Here is a 25,769-nt window from a genome sequence, read left to right on the forward strand (position 1 = left end):
TAAAGAGAGATAAACGTCCAGCCAATCACCTCCTAACTGCCATGTTACAGGCTGTGTTTCAAAAAAAGTAAAAAAGGAGCTGATTGGCTGGACATTTATCTCTCCTTATCACCCTTGCATTTATCTCTTGTTAAGGCTTAATACATCTGCCCCAATGTGCCTGATTCAGATCTTATCACATGGCTGAAAATTTGCAGCCCGGGAATTATTTATAGGCTGTTCATGCGTACGGTCCGTAGTACGCATGCGTGAAGCCATCCTGCGACAAAACACTGTAACTTTTTTGATTGCTAGGAATTCACAAGGTGATAGACGGGGAGCCGGATGTTTGGGGGTGGTAACGGGCACACTATTAGCATGGGGGGCCCCCAAAGATGTGTCATCTTGGTAGAACAATCGGTAAACATCATTAAATTTACAGATGATACCATCATTGGACTAATCAAGGGAGGGGACGAGACCGCATTCAGATGCGCAGTAGGCCGATTGACATCTTGGTGCAACAGGAACAACCATGACCTAAACTCTCGCAGGACTGTAGAGATTATAGTGGCCTTTAGGAAAAAGCCTCCACCATTTTGCATCTATCCTGCCACACCACCTCAATTTAGGTTATTACTTTAGATTGGGGAGGGGATTGGAAGATCCAATCCCAAGCCACAATATCTTCTTACAGTCTCCCACCTTTGTATATATATATATATATATATATTCCATTGACAAAAAACCTTACGGTTTCACATGTCCCATTAAGGCTTCTTACACATGATCTGGAATTTCTGAAACCTGTTGTAACTCTTCCACTCAAACGCCAAAAAGCAATGAAATTCCGATCATTAAGGCTGGCGCCTTAATGGACATGTTCCTTGCGCAATACAGATATGGTACGCCATCACAGCCTGTGGGTAAGTGCAGATTCAGCACTCTCACAGAGTGAGATTGCTGTCACTCACACAATGGTGGAGCTGCTAATTCACAGATTTGTGTGCTCATTGGAATACACACATGCAGTCTATGCAACTTAAGGTCTGATTAGTTATGTGGCGCACTCATCCTAATACTGTAATTACCCGCAATTATCTAAAACTGTCTATACTGTACCTCCGAGTTACTATAGTGTTCATTCTAGCACCCGCCATCTTTGAAAACCCATGCAGTTCCTCTTCCCTGCCTGGGGTGTAGCTGTCTGCTGTAGTGCTTCTAGCACAGTGTGGTCTGTATATCAGCACTGCAAACCAGACCTTTGCTAGAAACACTACAGCAGACAGCAACACCCCAGCCAAGGTAGAGGAACTGCATAGGTTTTAAAAGATAGCGGGTTCTAGAATAAACACTATTACTAGAACTATCCCACTGAGGGTCCAACTTCTTTCACACCCACTAGCTATATCCATTTAATTTAGTATTCACATGCAGTTACCAAAAACATCTTTCATAATTGCAAAAACTATAATACTCCCAACTACTATGCATCTACACTTTCTTCTCCTATATGCCTTCATGCTGTTCTGTCTTCCCCGATACCTACTGCTGTGTGTATTGCCTCATCTGCACCAATGTGTCTTTCCCCATCTGCGCTGCCCTGTCTTTCCACACAGATGCCTCTGTTTTCTTCTATCTGTGCCACTGACTTCCCCTCTATTAGTGATACTATGTCTCCCCCTCCATCCATGCTGCTCTGCCCGCCTCATCCATGACACAGTTTCCCTCCATCTGTGCTGCTCTGTTTTCCCTTTATCCCCTTTGCTCTGAACCCCCTCCCCCATCAGTGCTGTCTTTCCTCCAACTGCTCCTCTGTTTCCCACCCAATCGCATCACTCTGTCTTACCTTCCCCAATCTGTGCCACTCTTTTCCACCCATCTGCTTTGTTAGTCCCCCATCAGTGCTGCTTAGCCTTCCTACCATCTACGCATTTCTATTGTTCACCATCCGCACCACACTGTCTCCTACCCCAATCAACACCACTTTTACCCCATCCTCTCGGCTCTGTTTACAGCGCAGACCTTAAGTTGCATAGACTGCATGTGTGTATTCCAATGAGCACACAAATCTGTGAATTAGCAGCTCCACCATTGTGTGAGTGACAGCAATCTCACTCTGTGAGAGTGCTGAATCTGCACTTACCCACAGGCTGTGATGGCGTACCATATATGTATTGCGCAAGGAACACGTCCATTAAGGCGTCAGCCTTAATGATCGGAATTTCATTGCTTTTTGGCGTTTGAGTGGAAGAGTTACAACAGGTTTCAGAAATTCCAGATCATGTGTAAGAAGCCTTAATGGGACATGTGAAACCGTAAGGTTTTTTGTCAATGGAATTTCATAGCTTTTTTTCAATTTTTTTTTTTTAATTCAGAAATCTAAAATTTCACTGTTAGAATAAACATTTGATTTTTTAAATGTTTAACGATAACACACCCCTGGCAACGAGCATTAGCCCTCGCCACAAGAATTTCAAACCCCTGGCAATGAGCATTACAAACCCCTGGCAATGAGTATGACACCCGTCCCAGTGCATGAAACCCCTGTCAACAGGCAAGACATCCAGCCCATGAAACCCCTGGCAATGAGCATGACACCCAGCATGTAGAAGCTTTACTGTAGGGCAAAAACTCTCCTAAAATCTCTCCGTTTTGGATTCTCACACCCTATTACATTCCCCGCTGGGTGTTAAACTGACCATTCCATGTTGCAATTGCATTTGGTATATTTATTGATGGCTTGGATGTGAGAGAACTTAAAATTCTTAGCTAACGTACATTGGTTTGTGAAGTTAATATGCCTTCAAAGATGAAATTGAGGTAAAGAGTTGGACATTGTTTTATTTATGGCCTTTCATATGAGTTATAAACAGCAGTATATTTCAATAAAAATGGTCAAAATCAAAAAGTCTCTAACATCATTCATACTGTTGTTAATAAATCAATAAAGTTTTATTTTGGGATCATGATGAGATGATCCTATATAGTAAAAGGCTAAACACTGCTCGTCACCTCTATTGGAGATTCAAGAGGTTTGTTCCAACATGTTGGTGCACTGGTAATGAGTAATCTAATAGGGAGAAATTTACGAAGATGGGAGTTCTATTTCACATGGGATCTTGCTTTGGGCAACCAATCAAAATCTACTTTATTTATTTAGAACCTTCTAGAAGATGATCGATAGTATCTGACCGGTTGCCCATAGCAACATCCCATGTGAAATAGAACTCCCATTTTAGTAAATTACCCCCATAATGTCACCTGGAATCCAACACATTTGAACAACAACCTAATCCCTGCCGGTGGTGCACAGATGTGAGTAACCTCCACTAATGTACTAACACCCCACTACTAATAATAATAAACAAGTAAGTGTGTAACAAGATGCAGAACTAGCGAATTGTGGGCCCAAGTGCAAAAATATGCTCCTCCCAATACTCAAAATAGGAACAGCGTGAGCCGAAGGCACCCTATAATCCTCTACTCCCATACCACACCCTACTTCCACCAGTGGCGGAACTCCCGGAGGCAATGGAGTCATCTGCCGCCGGGCGCCAGCCCTAAGGGGGCACTGGCTCCATTGCTCCCTGATGTTCCAAGCCAGCAGGGCCCCAACACTAGTGTACCGGTAATTGTATGCTGCGTGCTGGGTCCCCGCTCAATAGATATGCACGAGCGGCGACCCAGGCAGCAGTGAACGGGTCCCCCCCTGTCTATCTAATGAGCGGGGATCCAGGCCGGAAGTTGTACTTTCCGGTCAGCCGCTTGCAGCGTCCAGGGCTGTGAGGGGAAGACGCGGTCAGCACTGTGCATCGTGCACGCAGGGAAGCTCTGACGGCTGCTGATCTCCATGCCATCCCCATGACTCCAGGACTCACTTTCTGCAGGTCGGAGACTGTAGTCTCCTGGAACTGCAGCCGCTGTCTGCCTTACAGGAGCCAAGAGGAACCGGAGACATGGATCGGTAAGTGAGCAGTCTTTCTGCCATTGGTACTCGCAGCCCCCAATGCCTGCCTCTGCATGCCTCCCTGTCAGTGTCATCTATTGACCCCGTGTTCCCGGCTCACAGCGCACCCGATGCCAGTCACAGTCTGCCCGGCCACGCGTGATATGCTACTGCCAGGTCTACTGTCATCATCTAGTGAACCAATATCCCATGCTCTGTGTCACAGCACACCAATGCCTAGCAGTGTCTGTCTGACCCATGGCTAATATGCTGCTGTGCAATGTACTATAACGCCCAGTATCCCCAGACAGTCAAAAGCAATGTATCCCATGTTGGGTCAGCATATCATTCCTTTGCTGCTGTGGAACTACAGATACCAGTATTCCTGGACAGTGGGGGGGGGGGGGGGGGGGGATATATTTGTGAATGAGTGTAGGGCAACATCATACCTCCCAACATGACCCTCTCCAGGAGGGACACAATGCTCTGCTTCTGGACTTCCCTCTTAATGTATGATTGCCACCACCTGTTTTCAACAGGTTTACTGATAAGAAAGGTGTCACCACAGGTGATGGCAATCATACATAAAGAGGAAAGTCCAGCATTGTGTCCCTCCTGGAGAGCATCGTGTTGGGAGGTATGCAACATATTGCTTAGGGCTGGCTCTGTGCATCATATTTAATAAAGTGGTGGTGATGGGGGGCACAAATAAAAATATTGCCTCCGGGCGCCTGGGACAAACTTACGCCACTGACTTCCACTGTCCCCAACATACTACACATCCCATAACTCCTACCCCCATCCCCTACTCACATCAGTAGGGTGCGCATGCGCGTAGCTGCAGTGACATCTTACTTGTGTATACTTGCAGCCAGTGCTTTGTACAAAAATAGGTTCAGAAACTCTCTGGGAAGGAGCAGAGTGGGCAGAGCTTTTGCAGGGGTGGGGCTTCAAACAGTGTGAGGCCTACCAGTACTTTGAGCGAGATTTTTTTAAACACCTCCATCCACAAATGTGGCGACTGTGCTCTGTACTAATACATATGCATTATACATATGCCCCACACCGTGATTCCCATTATACATATGCACCACATCTTGATGCCCATTATTCATATGCCACACACTGTGATGTCCAATGTACATATGCCACGCATCATGATGCCCATTACACATATGCTACCCCCCATGATGCACATTAAACATATGCCACGCATCGTGATGCCAATTACACATAATGCCACACACCGTGATGCCCATTATACATATATCATACACCGTGATGCCCATTACACATATTCCACACATCATGATGCCTATTATACATATTTCACACACCGTGATGCCCATTACACATATGTCACACACCGCAATGCCCATTATACATGTGCCACACACCATTATGCTGAGAAGTGCAACATTATCGGATGAGATTGGCTAGATGTGGGGCACTGGGCTGAGGATGGTTGGGTATATTGGGGTGTACTGGGCTGGGAATGGGGGATGGTGGTTGGGTATATGGGGTGCACTGGGCTGGGCATGGGGGATAGTTGGGTAGATGGGGGGCACTGGGCTGGGGATGGAGGATGGTTGAGTAGATGGAGGGGCACTGGGCTGGGCACAAGGGGTTGGCAGCACTGACCTTGGGTTTGCTTGTCTGCCCATGCATATTGCAGGACCTCAGCTCTGGCTGCTGCTACTTGAAGCTCCCAATCACTGTGACTCATGATGAGTGCTGCTGACAGGGGGAGGGTGCCATTGAGTTACCCCCTGCTGGGTCTTAGATCATATCAGCACTGGGACTGGTACCGGCTATGGGAGCTGCTCAGCTACATCCTAGCACAGCCATTACCCCATTTTCAAAATGCAGTCAACAGGTATCTGCAGTTGGAACAGAACCTATAATGTGTACATATACAGTAAGATGGTGTGTGTGAAATGCGCTCATTGACGCTGGGAATCTAGTAACAGAGTTATCTCACATACCCTTCCCAAATCTGTGTGATCTAGTGCACTATGCACTGACCCCACAGCACCATTCTAGGGCATTGATTTTGGATGGCCAGAGTAGATGGCAGACACAAAAGTAAACTTGCTGGGAGGATTAGCAGCAGGGTGTCAGGAGCGGGTGGGAGCAGAGAACAGACCGATGGTGAGTGCCGGAGCAGCCCTGGGAACAGGAGCGGAGTGGAAAACTCATTAATTATGCGGAGGAGTGGACATACAGGGTGCACGATCCCTGCGTGTGACTCTGTAACCCAATACTACTACATGCCAGGGCAGTACCATTATTTAACCCTCTGTGTGGCAGTGCCACCTGTGCGGGCAGCATAGGCATATTCTTAGGAGGTGCACCCTTGGAGGGGCATGTCCATCACTGCCTACTGGGCGTGTCCATCACCGCCTACTAGGCATCAATGCAAACTACACTAAATAGAAGGTGACTTATTTATGTATATGCACTTCAGAATAATCATTCCCCCACACATACTAGAAACAAGGACAGTGCGCTGCAAAAATGTACATGCCCATTACACATTAAGCCACACACCGTACTTCACATTACACAAAATGCTGCACATTGTGATTCCCATTACACAATATGCTGCACACCGTGATGACTATTACACAATATGCTTCACAGTTATGCACATTACACAATATGTTGCACACTGTTATGCCCATTACACAATATGCTGCACACTGTTATGCCCATTACATATTATGCCACACATTGGGGGTTATTCTGCTTGGTGCGGTGGGACTGTACGTGGTCAGTTCGGGGTTTTTTTGCATCTGCGCATGCGTAGCTTTCGCTATGCGCATGTGCGGCGACCTCACACCGCTCAGGGACGGGTCTCTCCATGCAAAAAAACCTGTCCGCAAGAGTACGGTCATTGTGGGCGGCATGTGGGCGTTTTTATGGGAGCCGGCCGGAATAATGAGGAAAACTGGGCGTAAACATGGGCGTACACACAAAATGCACGGTGCCACAACCGTCTCGATCGGCGAACGCACCGTGCATTTTGGGCCAAAAACAGGCGGACGCCAAAGAGTGCTCCTGACCACTCTTAGGGGTTTATTCTAGTTCATTCTTTCTGACAAAATCCTTCTTAGATGGACAAAACCATGTGCACTGCAGGGGGGCAGATGTAACATGTGCAGAGAGAATTAGATTTGGGTGAGTTATTTTGTTTCTGTGCAGGGAAAATACTGACTGCATGATTTTACACTTCAATATAGGTCTCACTTTGAAGAAAAACCCCACCCAAATCTAATTCTCTCTGCACAAGTAACATCTGCCCCACCCGCAGTGCACATGGTTTTGTCCATCTAAAGGTGCGTACACACGGGGCAATATGATCGCTGGCAATATATTGCTCAGCAATCATATTGCCCCGTGTCCCGTTTTCATCTGCGACCAGAGATGGTCGCAGATGAAAATTTAACCACTGCCGGGGGAAGAGGCAGGGGATGTCGATGGTCGGAGGAGCATGTTCCTCCGACCAGCGACCATTCAGGGGCTGAAAACGGGAGCGCGCACCCGGCGATTTATCGCTGGTGCACACTCCAATCACTGAGCGACCATATTCCCAGCGATTTCAGCCCCTATCGCCCCCGTGTGTACACAGCATTAGAAGGATTTTGTCAGAAAGAATGGACTAGAATAACCCCCTTAGAGCTACCGCATGAGAGCGGACGCCTGGGTCTGCTAATTAACGCCGAATACAAGTAAATTACATACACCTGAATGCAATAAGCAATGCTGCTATAACCATCTCACCCATTCAGAAAGAGTTTTTGTATACTTTAAAAAGCAGGACACTCAATTCACAGAAGTCGGCATGTGTCAACTTTTCCACTGTAACACAAACATACCAGTTTTTTATTAGGAAAAATACACATAAACCACATCCACATAAACCACAAGAGCAACAAGGATGTTTTTGGACTCAATTTCTACTTGCACTGTGGCGTACGCTCAGATATACGGAAGGTGCCGGTGTGAAAACCAGACCCGTCCGTATACGGTGGCGTACGCTCAAGTATACGCCACTCCCCATTGTCGGTGTTTGTGACCATCCGTGTGTGGCTGTTCTGTGGGCGGACTTACTCACCGTGAGCGTACGGGAAATGTACGGTGTGACGGACCGTACACACGTTTCACCGATCCGATCAGAATAAGGCCCATTGTTACGTGTAATGCCCCCAGTACTCCTGCCTAGAAACTTAATGCCACCAGTAGTGCACCTGACCTTACACAATGCCCACAAAAGTGCTACTTACATTTTTGCTGCTTCACTGCTGCTGTTATGTGGATGGGAAGGGGGAGAAAAGAGACAGCCTTGCAGCTTCCCCACTCTGCGCTGCTGCCAGTGGTGAGGCAACCGACGCCAGAGGGACGGGGTTGGAGCAGAGGAGGTAAGAGGCACCTTCTGCTCTCAGCTGAGGGGGGGTCCATGTGTTTCAGAGCTGCTGGCAGGCCAGCTCCGGTGGGACGGGGAGGAGAGGCAGCTTCCGCCTCGAGTGGAAGGGGCTTCTCTACAACCAGGACCCTCTCAAACCAGATTTATTTCTGATTGGGATTATCTCCCAAGTGGTGGTTTGAGAGGGTCCTGGTTGTAGAGAAGTCACAACGGGTCACCTTTGCGAAAGCTGCAGATAGCAGCAAAATGCTTCAGCTGCTCTGCAGTGAACCAGACAGCTGCAATTTACAGTATTCCTTAAAGACTTGGATATCATCAGTCGGTGAGGACTTTTTGTATATAATTGATTCAATCATTATCCCTCCAATGGGTGAACTCCAATAAGGCTGATCCATGGACTGGCAATCAGAAATAAGAGTTATTATTAATTCCAACCATATTGCACTTCTGGTTACTCAATATTCATTGTTTTTAATGCTCTAGAGTTATTAAATTTATTTTATTTATTATACACCTGACCACTTGTTACTTATGCGCAGTTAAACCTCTTCCTGTTTTCCATTCCACATGTCGGCTAGCCTTGTAAATTTAAATGGTGCCGGGTACAGCCCTAGTGTCTTTCAGTACTTCTGCACATGCACTGGACACACAGATCACTGCACGTCCAGTCCTCACAGGGCCTTATTCTGGTTGATTCGGTCAGATGCGTATTTTTGGAAAGGCCCCGCCTTCCGTATGGATCGCTCACACCGTCCGAATGCGGTAAGACGCCGACCGAACGGACCGCGAGTGGATTTTTCCTATGCACACCTCCTCCATCTTTGGGAACCTCCCCCATCATTCGATGGTCGCCGACCATCGAATGCTGGACCGAGTGGTCAGGCAGCACCGAGTGCTCCAGACCACTGGGGCATTTCTCCATGCAAAAGCAGGGATATGGGCAGGCAGCTGGCTTCCGGCTATGTCATATGTCCGCCCCCCACACGTTCGTCACGGCCGGATTACCATATGTACGGCCAGCGTTTTCATGGGAACGCCCTTGAAATGCGGGACGTACGCATATGGTAATGAGGCCAAACAGCCCTTCACGCCCCTCTCCACCCCCTGTTCGGATTGCTCCGACCGATCGTTTTCTGTACAGAATTCACGCCGTATTCAGATGTGCGCGGCGTTCGCACATGCGCAGATACGCCTCTGCACATGCGCAAACACCAACCATCGGCCGTCCGTCCGCATTCGGAGCCATCCAACCAGAATAACCCCTACAGTGACAGTCTGAGAAGAGCCGGCCTTAGCCATTTTGATGCCCTAGTCAAAATTTTGCCTGCTGCTAGTTCTATCTCTGATACAGAACCCCTGATACAGCAAAGCATCTGTAACTCAGCAGCACAGATCACCGCAGCAGCCAGCAACACCCACCATCCACTGGCATATCCATAATGGGTGCAAGGTGTGCAGCACACATGGTCGTCTGGGCCCTGGGGGCCCCACACGCTGTACACCCTGCACCCATTTCATTCTACTCATCGTTGGTTCATTAGAGCAGCGGTAAAGATTACTGGGAAAATGGCTGCGTAGTGACCAAAATTCACATTACATAGCACGCAGTGACCCATATTCATATTACACAGCGCGTAATAACCCATATCCGCGTCACACAGCATGTAGTGACCCATATTTGCATTACACAGCAAGTAGCGACCCATAGTCACATTACACAGCATAGAGACCCATATTCGCTTAACACAGCATGTAGTGACCCAAATTCACATTACACAGCACGTAGTGACCCATATTCGTATGTAGTGACCCATATTCACATTACACAGCATGTAAATATTAGACAGCACGTAGTGGCCCATATTCACATTACACAACACACAGTAACCCATAGTCACATTACACAGTGCTTAGTGACCCATATTCACATTACACAGCACATAGTGACCCATATTCACAATACACAGCGCGTAGTGACCATATTAACATTACACAGCGCGTAGTGACCAATATTCACATTACACTGCGCATAGTGACCATAGTCACATTACACAGCGCATAGTGACCCATATTCACATTACACAGCGCATAGTAACCCATATTCACATTACACAGCGCATAGTAACCCATATTCACATTACACAGCGCATAGTAACCCATACTCACATTACACAGCACGTAGTGACCCATGCTCACATTACACAGCGCATAGTGGCCCATATTCACATTACACAGCGCATAGTGGCCCATATTCACATTACACAGCGCATAGTGGCCCATATTCACATTACACAGCACATAGTAACCCATATTCACATTACACAGTGCATAGTGACCCATAGTCACATTACACAGTGCATAGTGGACCATATTAACATTACACAGTGCGTAGTGACCCATTTTCACATTACACAGCACATACTGACCCATATTCACATTACACAGCACAGTGACCCATATTCACATTACTCAGCGCATAGTGACCATATTCACATTACACAGTGCGTAGTGTCCCATATTCACATTACTCAGCGCATAGTGACCATAGTCACATTACACAGCACGTAGTGACCCATAGTCACATTACACAGCACATAGTGACCCATAGTTACATTACACAGCAATAGTGACACATATTCACATTACACAACGCATAGTGACCCATTTTCACATTACACAGCACATACTGACCCATATTCACATTACACAGCACAGTGACCCATATTCACATTACTCAGCGCATAGTGACCATATTCACATTACACAGTGCGTAGTGACCCATATTCACATTACTCAGCGCATAGTGACCATAGTCACATTACACAGCACGTAGTGACCCATAGTCACATTACACAGCACATAGTGACACATATTCACATTACACAACGCATAGTGACCATATTCACATTACACAACGCATAGTGACCCACAATCACATTACACAGTATGTACTGACCCATATTCACATTACACAGTGCGTAGTCACCCATAGTCACATTACTCAGCGCATAGTGACCCATATACACCTTACACAGCATGTAGACATTACACAACGCATAGTGGCCCATATTCACATTACACAGCACATAGTGACCCATATTCACATTACACAGCACAGTGACCATATTCACATTACACAGCACATAGTGACCATATTCACATTATACTTTACAGGGCGTAGTGACCCATAGTCACATAACACAGCACGTAGTGACCCATAGTCACATTATACAGCTCGTAGTGACCATATTCACATTACACAGCGCGTAGTGACCCATAGTCACATTAAACATCGTGTAGTGACCCATATTCGCATAACACAGCACGTAGTGACCCATATTCACATTACACAGCACACAGTGACCATATTCACATTACACAGCACATAGTGACCATATTCACATTACACAGCACATAGTGACCATATTCACATTACACAGTGCATAGTGACCCATAGTCACATTACACAGCGCATAGTAACCCATATTTACATTACACAGCACATAGAAAACCATATTCACATTACACAGTGCATAGTGACCCATAGTCACATTACACAGTGCATAGTGACCATATTAACATTACACAGCACGTAGTGACCCATATTCACATTACTCAGCACGTAGTGACCATAGTCACATTACACAGCACGTAGTGACCCATAGTCACATTACACAGCACATAGTGACCCATAGTCACATTACACAGCACATAGTGACCCATAGTCACATTACTCAGCACGTAGTGACCCATAGTCACATTACTCAGCACATAGTGACCCATAGTCACATTACACAGCACATAGTGACCCATAGTCACATTACACAGCACGTAGTGACCCATAGTCACATTACTCAGCACATAGTGACCCATAGTCACATTACACAGCACATAGTGACCCATAGTCACATTACACAGCACATAGTGACCCATAGTCACATTACACAGCATGTAGTGACCCATAGTCACATTACACAACGCATAGTGACCATATTCACATTACACAACGCATAGTGACCCACAATCACATTACACAGTATGTACTGACCCATATTCACATTACACAGTGCGTAGTCACCCATAGTCACATTACTCAGCGCATAGTGACCCATATGCACCTTACACAGCATGTAGACATTACACAGCGCATAGTGGCCCATATTCACATTACACAGCACATAGTGACCTATATTCACATTTGACAGCTCGTAGTGACCAGTAGTCACATTACACAGCGCTTAGTGACCCATATTCACATTATAAAGCACGTACTGACCCATATTCACATTACACAGCACATAGTGACCATATTCACATTACACAGCACAGTGACCATATTCACATTACACAGCACAGTGACCATATTCACATTACACAGCACATAGTGACCATATTCACATTATACTTTACAGCGTGTAGTGACCATATTCACATTATACTTTACAGCGTGTAGTGACCCATAGTCACATTAAACATCGCGTAGTGACCCATATTCGCATAACACAGCACGTAGTGACCTATAGTCACATTATACAGCTCGTAGTGACCATATTCACATTACACAGCGCGTAGTGACCCATATTCACATTACACAGCACATAGTGACCATATTCACATTACACAGCACATAGTGACCCATAGTCACATTACACAGCGTGTAGTGACCCGTAGTCCCATTACACAGTGTGTAGTGACTCATATTCACATTATAAAGCGCGTACTGACCCATATTCACATTACACAGCACGTAGTGACCCATAGTCACATTATAAAGCACGTACTGACCCATAATTACATTACACAGCACATAGTGACCATATTCACATTACACAGTGCATAGTGACCCATAGTCACATTATACAGCTTGTAGTGACCATATTCACATTACACAGCGCGTAGTGACCCATATTCACATTACACAGCACATAGTGACCATATTCACATTACACAGCAGGTAGTGACCCATATTCACATTACACAGCAGGTAGTGACCATATTCACATTACACAGCACGTAGTGACCATATTCACATTACACAGCAGGTAGTGACCCATATTCACATTACACAGCACATAGTGACCATATTCACATTATACTTTACAGCGCGTAGTGACCCATAGTCACATTAAACATCGCGTAGTGACCCATATTCGCATAACACAGCACGTAGTGACCCATATCCACATTATAAAGCACGTACTGACCCATATTCACATTACACAGCACATAGTGACCATATTCACATTACACAGCACATAGTGACCATATTCACATTATACTGTACAGCGCGTAGTGACCCATAGTCACATTACACATTGCGTAGTGACTCATTCGCATAACACAGCACGTAGTGACTCATATTCGCATAACACAGCACGTAGTGACCCATAGTTCAATTACACAGCACATAGTGGCCCATAGTCACATTACACAGCACGTTGTGACCCATAGTCACATTACACAGCACATAGTGACCCATATTCACATTACACAGCACATAGGGCCTTATTTTGGTTCATTCTTTCTGACAAAATCCTTCTTAGATGGGCAAAACCATGTGCACTGCAGGTGGGGCAGGTGTTACTTGTGCAGAGAGAATTAGATTTGGGTGGGGTTTTACTTCAAAGTGAGATTTATATTGCAGTGTAAAAATAAAGCAGTCAGTATTTTCCCTGCACAGAAACAAAATTACTCACCCAAATCTAATTCTCTCTGCACATGTTACATCTGCCCCCCTGCAGTGCACATGGTTTTGTCCATCTAAGAAGGATTTTGTCAGAAAGAATGAACCTAAATAAGGCCCATAGTGACTATATTTACATTACACAGAGCAGAGTGACCCGTAGTCCCATTACACAGTGCGTAGTGACCCGTAGTCACATTATAAAGAACGTACTGAGCCATATTCACATTACACAACACAAAGTGACCCATATTCACATGGGTGCCGGACGGCTCCCCGACAGTCGGGATTCCAACAGTCATTCCTCCGATGTCGGAATCCCGACTGCTCCCTCGTGGGGGTCCGCAAGGGGCTTCATTGCGCTCCCCACGCTGTGCAGTCAGGATTCCGACGTCTGAGTAATGACTGTCGGAATCCCGACTGTCGGGGAAATATACCACACAGCACATAGTGACCATATTCACATTACACAGCACATAGTGACCATATTCACATTACAGAGCACATAGGGCCTTATTTTGGTTCATTCTTTCTGACAAAATCCTTCTTAGATGGACAAAACCATGTGCACTGCGGGTGGGGCAGATGTAACTTGTGCAGAGAGAATTAGATTTGGGTGGGGTTTTACTTCAAAGTGAGATCTATATTGCAGTGTAAAATCATGCAGTCAGTATTTTCCCTGCACAGAAACAAAATTACTCACCCAAATCTAATTCTCTCTGCACCTGTTACATCTGCCCCCCCTGCAGTGCACATGGTTTTGTCCATCTAAGAAGGATTTTGTCACAAAGAGTGAACTAGAATAAGGCCCATAGTGACCATATTCACATTACACAGCACATAGTGACCATATTCGCACAACACAGCACGTAGTGACCCATATTCGCATAACACAGCAAGTAGTGACCCATAGTCACATTACACAGCACATAGTGACCCATATTCACATTACACAGCACATAGTGACCATATTCACATTACACAGCGCATAGTAACCCATATTCACATTACACAGCACATAGAAAACCATATTCACATTACACAGTGCATAGTGACCCATAGTCACATTACACAGTGCATAGTGACCATATTAACATTACACAGCACGTAGTGACCCATATTCACATTACTCAGCGCATAGTGACCATAGTCACATTACACAGCACGTAGTGACCCATAGTCACATTACACAGCACATAGTGACCCATAGTTACATTACACAGCACATAGTGACCCATAGTCACATTACACAGCTCGTGGTGACCCATATTCACATTACTCAGCGCATAGTGACCATAGTCACATTACACAGCACGTAGTGACCCATAGTCACATTACACAGCACATAGTGACCCATAGTTACATTACACAGCACATAGTGACCCATAGTCACATTACACAGCACATAGTGACCCATAGTCACATTACACAACGCATAGTGACCATATTCACATTACACAACGCATAGTGCCCACAATCACATTACACAGTATGTACTGACCCATATTCACATTACACAGTGCGTAGTCACCCATAGTCACATTACACAGCACATAGTGGCCCATAGTCACATTACACAGCACGTTGTGACCCATAGTCACATTACACAGCACATAGTGACCCATATTCACATTACACAGCACATAGTGACCATATTTACATTACACAGAGCAGAGTGACCCGTAGTCCCATTACACAGTGCGTAGTGACCCGTAGTCACATTATAAAGAACGTACTTAGCCATATTCACATTACACAGCACAAAGTGACCCATATTCACATGGGTGCCGGACGGCTCCCCGACAGTCGGGATTCCAACAGTCATTCCTCCGATGTCGGAATCCCGACTGCTCCCTCGTGGGGGTCCGCAAGGGGCTTCATTGCGCTCCCCACGCTGTGCAGTCAGGATTCTGACGTCTGAGTAATGACTGTCGGAATCCCGACTGTCGGGGAAATATACCACACCCATTCACATTACACAGCACGTACTGACCCATAGTCATATTGTACAGCAGATAGTAACCCATAGTCCCACTGCACAGCACGTAGTAACCCATAGTCACATTGCACAGCACTTAGTAACCCATAGTCACACTGCACAGCACGTAGTGACCCATAGTCATATTGTACAGCACATAGTAACCCATAGTCCCACTGCACAGCACGTAGTAAACCATAGTCACATTGCACAGCACGTAGTAACCCATAGTCACATTGCACAGCACGTAGTAACCCATAGTCACATTGTACAGCACTTAGTAACCCATAGTCACATTGCACAGCACGTAGTGACCCATAGTCACATTGCACAGCACGTAGTGACCCATAGTCACATTGCACAGCACGTAGTAACCCATAGTCACATTGCACAGCTCGTAGTAACCCATAGTCACATTGCACAGCACGTAGTGACTAATAGTCACATTGCACAGCACGTAGTGACCCATAGTCCCATTACACAGTGTATAGTGACCCATAGTCCCATTACACAGCGCATAGTGATCCATCATTTAATTACACAGCTTGTAGTGACCCATATACACATAGCACAGGATGTAGTGACCGATATTCACATTATATAGTGCGTAGCGACCCAATCACATTACACAGCGGATACAAACCCATAGTAACATTACATAGGGGGCGGGCATTCGGAAGGCGGCATTCCGCTCGCTAAGCAGCAAAAGAAAGCTGCTTAGCAAGAGATCCTGAATCAGGCCCCTTGTTCCCCTCAATTACTAGTACGCTCTGACACACTGGTGCCTCCTCAGTCCCTGCACAAATTACCTTCAGCCAGGAGCAGCATGCCACAGATCAGTGGGCAGGGCTGCACTGCAGCTTCACTATTTCACAGAAAAAAGCTACCCTAGGCACAAGCAAAGTAAGTGTAACGCAACGCAATAGTTTTCAAAAGGGGGCGTGGCCACGGGGGTCCGTGATTAGGCCACGCCCCCTTTTTAAAACTATCACGGTAAACGAGCCCAGGCCACTGCTAGCTGCCTGGGGGAGGGAAGGGGGCACTGATGTAAGCACCCATTTGATGCTACCCACGGCTACCTTGCTGCATGTACTAGTCCGACTCCTGTTGCTCCTGCACATAATTATCTGCCGGCTGATGCCCTCAGCTGGGACAGAGAGACAATGTGACTGCACTCACCACCAGCGTTAATAGGGAGGGTGGTAGTCATGTCCTCCAGCTGCGGGGCGAGGGGGTAGTGGCATGCAACGTGGTGCACGTTTCCCCCATAACCCGGGCACAGCTCTGCCAATGTCACACTTCCAGTATTACAGTAACTAGTTCCCTGCAGCCACTACAGCGCTCTGAGCACACATACATGTACTGCACACAGGAGGAGTGTACAGCACAATGCCCGGCTGGGTGACAGAGCCCATGTATACATATGCACACACAGGGATACATAGGAACAAGCCAGGGAAGGGCAACTTCAGGAGGTCTCTGTGTGTGGATTGACAGGTCACCAGAATGGAGACAGTACAGCCGCAGCACTGCTCACTGAGGGCGGGGCCATTCTGTACTCGGACGGAGTAGTCCTCTCTTGGGTCCTCCTATGCTCAGACCTGCAAATAACTACCTGTCTGCCCGGTTCCTGTGCCCCATGTTTGCGTGTCATTATGCCATCAGCATTAGCTGGGCATGTATGTGTATGAAGTATACTATATATTCATATTGCTATATAAGAAACTGTGAATATTGCTTCACAGTCGGCCATCTTGGTACACCCAAGTGAACTCATCAGTGTACTGCTCCCCCTGCTGGTGGCATTGTGCGCATGCGCAACAAGTTGAGCTCTCCTATCTTTATAATGGGGGACGTTTCACTAAATTATAAAAAAACTGTACCTATCTGAAAATCCCCAACCCCAAAAGGCACTCCACTGGGACAATATCTACCTAATAAAACAAACCACAAGTCTCAATTGTTCCTCTACCCCGAGTTATGCCTTCCCAAAAAAACCCTCATAGACTAACATGGGTGACAAAGTGTCATTTCGCGAGTCTCAGAAAAAAACTGGCAGTTGGAAGTTTAGATCGCTCCCAATTGCTCATTTTTTTATATTTCGCCCTGAAATTTGGCACGCAGCACCGGTTGACGATTCTAAGCGAACATGTCAAATTTCAGCTCAGTACGCCCAGTCACTTTTGAGGCGTAGTCCCTCAAACACCATGCCCCCATCCGAAAAGTTCCCTATGGGAAAAATCCGTTTGTTGGATACCGTGCCCTTAATATATATATATATATATATATATATATACATATATACATACACATACATATATATACATATATATATATATATATATATATATATATATATACATATACATACATATATATATATACATATACATACATACACACACACATACACACATACACACATACAGAGTACCACAACACTCGCCATCCCTGCGAATGGGGTGCAAACAGCACTCACCATTCCCAGGTTGGGGTGAAAGTGGCCTGTGACCACATGCTTTAATAAATACAAATACAGGGACTCAACACTCTCCATAATGAACTAACTCACCTTAGTATACAATTAATCAAATAAATAATGGGGTTTTAGTTCATGAATTGATCAATGCATTTAAGCTTGCAGCCCATCGTCAAGGGACCCCATTTCACTGCAAGTCCTACACTAGCATTTGTTTCTCAAGAGCCTGCCAACTGCCGACACATCATAGCTAAAGTGGACATGTGTTTTTTCCTGGTTTAAAGCTCACCTGCCAAGTGCCTTATGGCTTTTAAAGATGAGGCAGTCACCTAACACAACACCTGACTTAGAATTAAAGGGGCAGCTGTAACAGGTTACAGATAAATTAGCTCATCTGGGGTGAAAGAGAAAGCTATGATCACAGTAACAAAGGTTAATAAAATTAACCCACATATATACACACATACAGAGTACCACAACACTCGCCATCCCTGCGAATGGGGTGCAAACAGCACTCACCATTCCCAGGTTGGGGTGAAAGTGGCCTGTGACCACATGCTTTAATAAATACAAATACAGGGACTCAACACTCTCCATAATGAACTAACTCACCTTAGTATACAATTAATCAAATAAATAATGGGGTTTTAGTTCATGAATTGATCAATGCATTTAAGCTTGCAGCCCATCGCCAAGGGATCCCATTTCACTGCAAGTCCTACACTAGCATTTGTTTCTCAAGAGCCTGCCAACTGCCGACACATCATAGCTAAAGTGGACATGTGTTTTTTCCTGGTTTAAAGCTCACCTGCCAAGTGCCTTATGGCTTTTAAAGATGAGGCAGTCACCTAACACAACACCTGACTTAGAATTAAAGGGGCAGCTGTAACAGGTTACAGATAAATTAGCTCATCTGGGGTGAAAGAGAAAGCTATGATCACAGTAACAAAGGTTAATAAAATTAACCCACATATATACACACACATACAGAGTACCACAACACTCGCCATCCCTGCGAATGGGGTGCAAACAGCACTCACCATTCCCAGGTTGGGGTGAAAGTGGCCTGTGACCACATGCTTTAATAAATACAAATACAGGGACTCAACACTCTCCATAATAAACTAACTCACCTTAGTATACAATTAATCAAATAAATAATGGGGTTTTAGTTCATGAATTGATCAATGCATTTAAGCTTGCAGCCCATCGCCAAGGGACCCCATTTCACTGCAAGTCCTACACTAGCATTTGTTTCTCAAGAGCCTGCCAACTGCCGACACATCATAGCTAAAGTGGACATGTGTTTTTTCCTGGTTTAAAGCTCACCTGCCAAGTGCCTTATGGCTTTTAAAGATGAGGCAGTCACCTAACACAACACCTGACTTAGAATTAAAGGGGCAGCTGTAACAGGTTACAGATAAATTAGCTCATCTGGGGTGAAAGAGAAAGCTATGATCACAGTAACAAAGGTTAATAAAATTAACCCACATATATACACACATACAGAGTACCACAACACTCGCCATCCCTGCGAATGGGGTGCAAACAGCACTCACCATTCCCAGGTTGGGGTGAAAGTGGCCTGTGACCACATGCTTTAATAAATACAAATACAGGGACTCAACACTCTCCATAATGAACTAACTCACCTTAGTATACAATTAATCAAATAAATAATGGGGTTTTAGTTCATGAATTGATCAATGCATTTAAGCTTGCAGCCCATCGCCAAGGGACCCCATTTCACTGCAAGTCCTACACTAGCATTTGTTTCTCAAGAGCCTGCCAACTGCCGACACATCATAGCTAAAGTGGACATGTGTTTTTTCCTGGTTTAAAGCTCACCTGCCAAGTGCCTTATGGCTTTTAAAGATGAGGCAGTCACCTAACACAACACCTGACTTAGAATTAAAGGGGCAGCTGTAACAGGTTACAGATAAATTAGCTCATCTGGGGTGAAAGAGAAAGCTATGATCACAGTAACAAAGGTTAATAAAATTAACCCACATATATACACACATACAGAGTACCACAACACTCGCCATCCCTGCGAATGGGGTGCAAACAGCACTCACCATTCCCAGGTTGGGGTGAAAGTGGCCTGTGACCACATGCTTTAATAAATACAAATACAGGGACTCAACACTCTCCATAATGAACTAACTCACCTTAGTATACAATTAATCAAATAAATAATGGGGTTTTAGTTCATGAATTGATCAATGCATTTAAGCTTGCAGCCCATCGCCAAGGGACCCCATTTCACTGCAAGTCCTACACTAGCATTTGTTTCTCAAGAGCCTGCCAACTGCCGACACATCATAGCTAAAGTGGACATGTGTTTTTTCCTGGTTTAAAGCTCACCTGCCAAGTGCCTTATGGCTTTTAAAGATGAGGCAGTCACCTAACACAACACCTGACTTAGAATTAAAGGGGCAGCTGTAACAGGTTACAGATAAATTAGCTCATCTGGGGTGAAAGAGAAAGCTATGATCACAGTAACAAAGGTTAATAAAATTAACCCACATATATACACACATACAGAGTACCACAACACTCGCCATCCCTGCGAATGGGGTGCAAACAGCACTCACCATTCCCAGGTAGGGTGAAAGTGGCCTGTGACCACATGCTTTAATAAATACAAATACAGGGACTCAACACTCTCCATAATGAACTAACTCACCTTAGTATACAATTAATCAAATAAATAATGGGGTTTTAGTTCATGAATTGATCAATGCATTTAAGCTTGCAGCCCATCGCCAAGGGACCCCATTTCACTGCAAGTCCTACACTAGCATTTGTTTCTCAAGAGCCTGCCAACTGCCGACACATCATAGCTAAAGTGGACATGTGTTTTTTCCTGGTTTAAAGCTCACCTGCCAAGTGCCTTATGGCTTTTAAAGATGAGGCAGTCACCTAACACAACACCTGACTTAGAATTAAAGGGGCAGCTGTAACAGGTTACAGATAAATTAGCTCATCTGGGGTGAAAGAGAAAGCTATGATCACAGTAACAAAGGTTAATAAAATTAACCCACATATATACACACATACAGAGTACCACAACACTCGCCATCCCTGCGAATGGGGTGCAAACAGCACTCACCATTCCCAGGTTGGGGTGAAAGTGGCCTGTGACCACATGCTTTAATAAATACAAATACATCAGCTGATTAACCTCTATACTGGTGGCCCTATTTTGACTTTTTTGTGACCGTGACTTTGCTTCAAACTCTCCTTGAAAAAGGTCCTAAGCAGGATCGAAACGTCGGAGGAGGTAATTCTTTGGACATATATTTTTTGTGCTATTTTTGTCTTTTTTGAATAAATAGAAAAATTCTTTACCACATTGGTGAGTGCTCCTTGCTTCCCCCCACAAGGGGAATTTGGATTGTGTATATATATATATATATATATATTGCAGTGTTGGCATACTGTACTGTTTCACTGCGTTTTCTTTTCATTGAACTAATTACATTTTGCGCACAGGTGGGTTACAACTTTATGCATCAGATGAAGTTGATTCAAATGGTTTGATTGACTCCTTCAATGGGATCAAATCCAGCAATGGAGATGATATACAACAGTCTATTCAGGTATGCTATGACATGTAATTGACATGTAATTAACACTTTGCAGTAAAGCTGTGAAGTCACTTAGGGTGAGACACAAGCCCCATTTTCACTTATTATCATTATTATTATTTATATGACACCACACTGGCTCCACAGGGCCTAACAAATACATAAATGATTAAAAAAATAAAGAACTGCAGTACAAGGTAATTACATATACTTGCATCAGGGGACAGGACACAAAAGCAACTATTAAGGGTGGTAGAGATAGATAGATAGATAGATAGATGTGAAAATAAGTGGATGGATGAATCCGCACTAATGTGAAGTCACAAACCAACTGAAGGTATCAGGGAGTTAAAAAAAAACCTTCATAAGAACAGCACTAATGCTGGCCACACATCAGACCAACTTTCCCTCCAACTAGTTGCTTGGATGGAATAAAAATATGGTACTGTATGGGAGCAAAGGACAATCAGAAATGTGCACACAAACCCAGGAAAATGGACAAAACATTCAGTCAAATTGTTTAAATCAAACAGCTACAGTACCGTGTCTGAGCGACAGTTTTTGTCCTTTTCCAGATTTTGTAAAAGTAAATATTACATTTGCTGCCATCCAGTACCTTATTTTATTCCATCCAAGCAACTAGTTGGAAAGTTGGTCTGATGTGTGGCCAGCATTAGTCCCAATTCCAGACTTCAACTGCCTCCAATAAATTTCCGGGACTCACAGGAGCAAGATATCTGTCAGAATAAAGCAGAGGAGGAGCGTTCCGTAGTGTAAAACTGACATTTATTTAAAACCATACTTATTTATTTACAGTTTCGGTACTTGTGAGTTATCTGGGCGCCCGATTTTTTGATTGTATGCCTTAAGTTAAGGCATACAATCAGATGCGATGCAATGCGATATCGCATCGCATCGCATCGCATCGCATGCGACCATCGGATGCGATGACCCGATTTTTCCATAGGAATCAATGTTAAAATGATTCCTATGGAAAAAGGGGTCCTTTTCATACCCCTACTATCCAAGTGGGCATGGAGTTGGATATAAACCTGTGGCGAGCGTAGCGAGCCACTGAGCCCGAAGCGTGGCGAGCGTAGCGAGCCCCGCGAGGGGACGGTATTCTGTGTCCCCTCGCGGGGCTCGCTACGCTCGCCACGCTTCGGGCTCGGTGGCTCGCTACGCTCGCCACAGGTTTATATCCAACTCCATGCCCACTTGGATAGTAGGGGTATGAAAAGAACCCCTTTTTTCCATTGAATTCCATGTTAAAATGGACTCAGTCCATTTTAACATTGATTCCTATGGAAAAATCGGGTCATCGCATCGCATCGCATCCGATGGTCGCATGCGATGCGATGTGCCCGATCCGACCCGATTTAGAAATCGGGCGCCCAGATAACTCACAAGTACCACAGTTTCTTATATAGCGCAGCAGATTCCGTTGCGCTTTACAATAGTAGACAGTGATAAAACAAACTGGGTAACAACAGACAGACTTGGTGGTAGGAGGGTCCTGCTGCAAGCTTACAATCTATAGGGACATTGCAGGGAAACACAAGGACAGGCACCAGTAAAAGCATAGCAGTCCCACCAAGTTACAAGTCCAGAAGGGAAGCTATATAATACATAAGTGTCTCAGAGAGTTATGCGTGTAGTACTTAAATATGATAGGCTTGCCTGAAGAGGTGAGTTTTCAGGGAACGCTTCAAAGTTTGGAGGTTAGCGGAGAGTCTTATTGTACGTGGAAGGGCATTCCATAGGATGAGAGCAGCCCGATGAAAGTCCAGTAATAGTGAATGGGAGCTAGTGATCCGTTCAGAAGGTAGACGCAGATCTTGTGCAGAGCGGAGTGGTCGAGATGGGAGATATTTAGTGATAAGTACAGAGATATATGCTGGTGCAGTATGGTTAATAGCTTTATATGCTAGTAGAAGTGTTTTGTATTGAATACGGTAAGATACAGGCAACCAATGGAGGGACTGGCAGAGCGCATCAGCAGACGATGAGCGTCTTGGAAGGAAGATCAGCCTAGCAGCAGCATTTAAAATGGATTGCATTGGTGAGAGTCTGTTCTTGGGAAGACCAGTTAGGAGACTATTGCAATAATCAATGCGGGATATAATGAGTGCATGGATAAGAGATTTAGTAGTGTCTTGTGTGAGATACGGTCGTATTTTGGATATGTTTTTTAGATGCATGTAACATGATTTGGAGACAGATTGAATGTGGGGAAGAAAGGACAGTTCAGATTCGAGGATGACCCCTAATTTATTTATTATTTATTTATTAACAGTTTCTTATATAGCGCATACAAATTCCGCAGCGCTGTACAGAGCATAGTTATGAGCAAACACAAAACAAAATTACATTACAAGACAGTTTAGGACAAGTACATGGTTAATACAGATAGTTGCATCAGGGGACAGGACACTGAAGCAATTATCAGGGTGGCAGTGGTTTATATATTCTAAGAAAGGCACATGAGGAGAGAGGGCCCTGCCCGTGAGAGCTTACATTCTAAAGGGGAGGGTTAGACAGACAGGGGTGACACAGAAGGGGGAGAGGTGAGCATAAACAGGTTAGGATGAGAGATGGTCAGGCAATGAGCTTGTGGGGTAGGGTAGATTGTCGAGTTGTCAACAGTGATGGAGATATCAGGATGGTAACTGTTCTTAGTTGGTGGGAATATAAGTAATTCTGTTTTGGAAATATTAAGTTTTGGAAATATTAAGTTTAAGTTGGCGAGAAGACATCCAAAATGAGATGGCAGAGAGACATTCAGAGACTCGGCCCAAAACCACTGGTGACAACTCTGGGGTTGATAGATAGATTTGAGTATCATCTGCATATAAGTGATACTGAAATCCGAAAGCTGATTAGTTTGCCAAGAGAGGAAGTATAGATTGAGAAAAGCAGAGGACCTAAGACTGAGCCTTGTGGAACTCCGAATGACAGAGGTAGTGAGGAGGAAGTAGAGTCAGAGAAGCGAACAGTGAAAGAGCTAAATGAAGGTAAACTGCTGCAGTGTATAACACAGGAGATACTGTATTAAGCCTCATTCAATTTACCACGCCAGGAAGAAGGTGGCAGCATAGGGCTTTTTTAACACCCGCAGCTATTAAATGACAGCCCTTTTCCATGAGCAGTAAATTACCAGGTTATGCACTTTAAACCATAGAATCCAGGATTAGAACATGGCGCTGCGGGTTAACATGTTTGTGGCAACCACAATGAGGGCATTGAATACATATTTCTGTTGGAGCCTCTCTCTCATGCTTGAGTAAAACTCTGCATTAAGGGCCTGAATCTAGTTGACTGGCAAAGCCGCGTTATTTCACTGTTTTACGATGTTACTCTGCCGCCCCACCCATAGGAATGCCCACCCCCGCTAGTCGCCGAATTCCCCCCGCAGCACTAGGAATATTTTAAATTTCAAATGAAATTTGGGTACTTGTGAGTTATCCGGGCGCCCGATTTTAAAATCGGGTCGGATCGGGACATCGCATCGCATCGCATGCGACCATCGGATGCGATGCGATGCGATGCGATGACCCGATTTTTCCATAGGAATCAATGTTAAAATGGACTGAGTCCATTTTAACATGGAATTCAATGGGAAAAAGGGGTCCTTTTCATACCCCTACTATCCAAGTGGGCATGGAGTTGGATATAAACCTGT

The 25,769-nt window shown here is 45.0% G+C and overlaps 1 protein-coding gene across 2 annotated transcripts in view; it reads left to right on the plus strand.

Annotated features, from left to right (window-relative positions):
- The window catches only part of LOC146026399 (calcium-activated chloride channel regulator 1-like), a 119,301-nt gene that overhangs the window by 62,871 nt on the left and 30,661 nt on the right, over positions 1-25,769 (plus strand). For both annotated transcript variants that reach the window (XM_083157043.1, XM_083157042.1), the window contains exon 11: positions 21,993-22,099. In XM_083157043.1, the coding sequence (XP_083013169.1) occupies positions 21,993-22,099 (107 nt within the window). The remainder of the gene's footprint in view (positions 1-21,992; positions 22,100-25,769) is intronic.

This window comes from Crinia signifera, chromosome 8 (assembly GCF_055691185.1).
Source record: "Crinia signifera chromosome 8, ASM5569118v1, whole genome shotgun sequence".
Classification (NCBI taxonomy): Eukaryota; Metazoa; Chordata; class Amphibia; order Anura; family Myobatrachidae; genus Crinia; species Crinia signifera.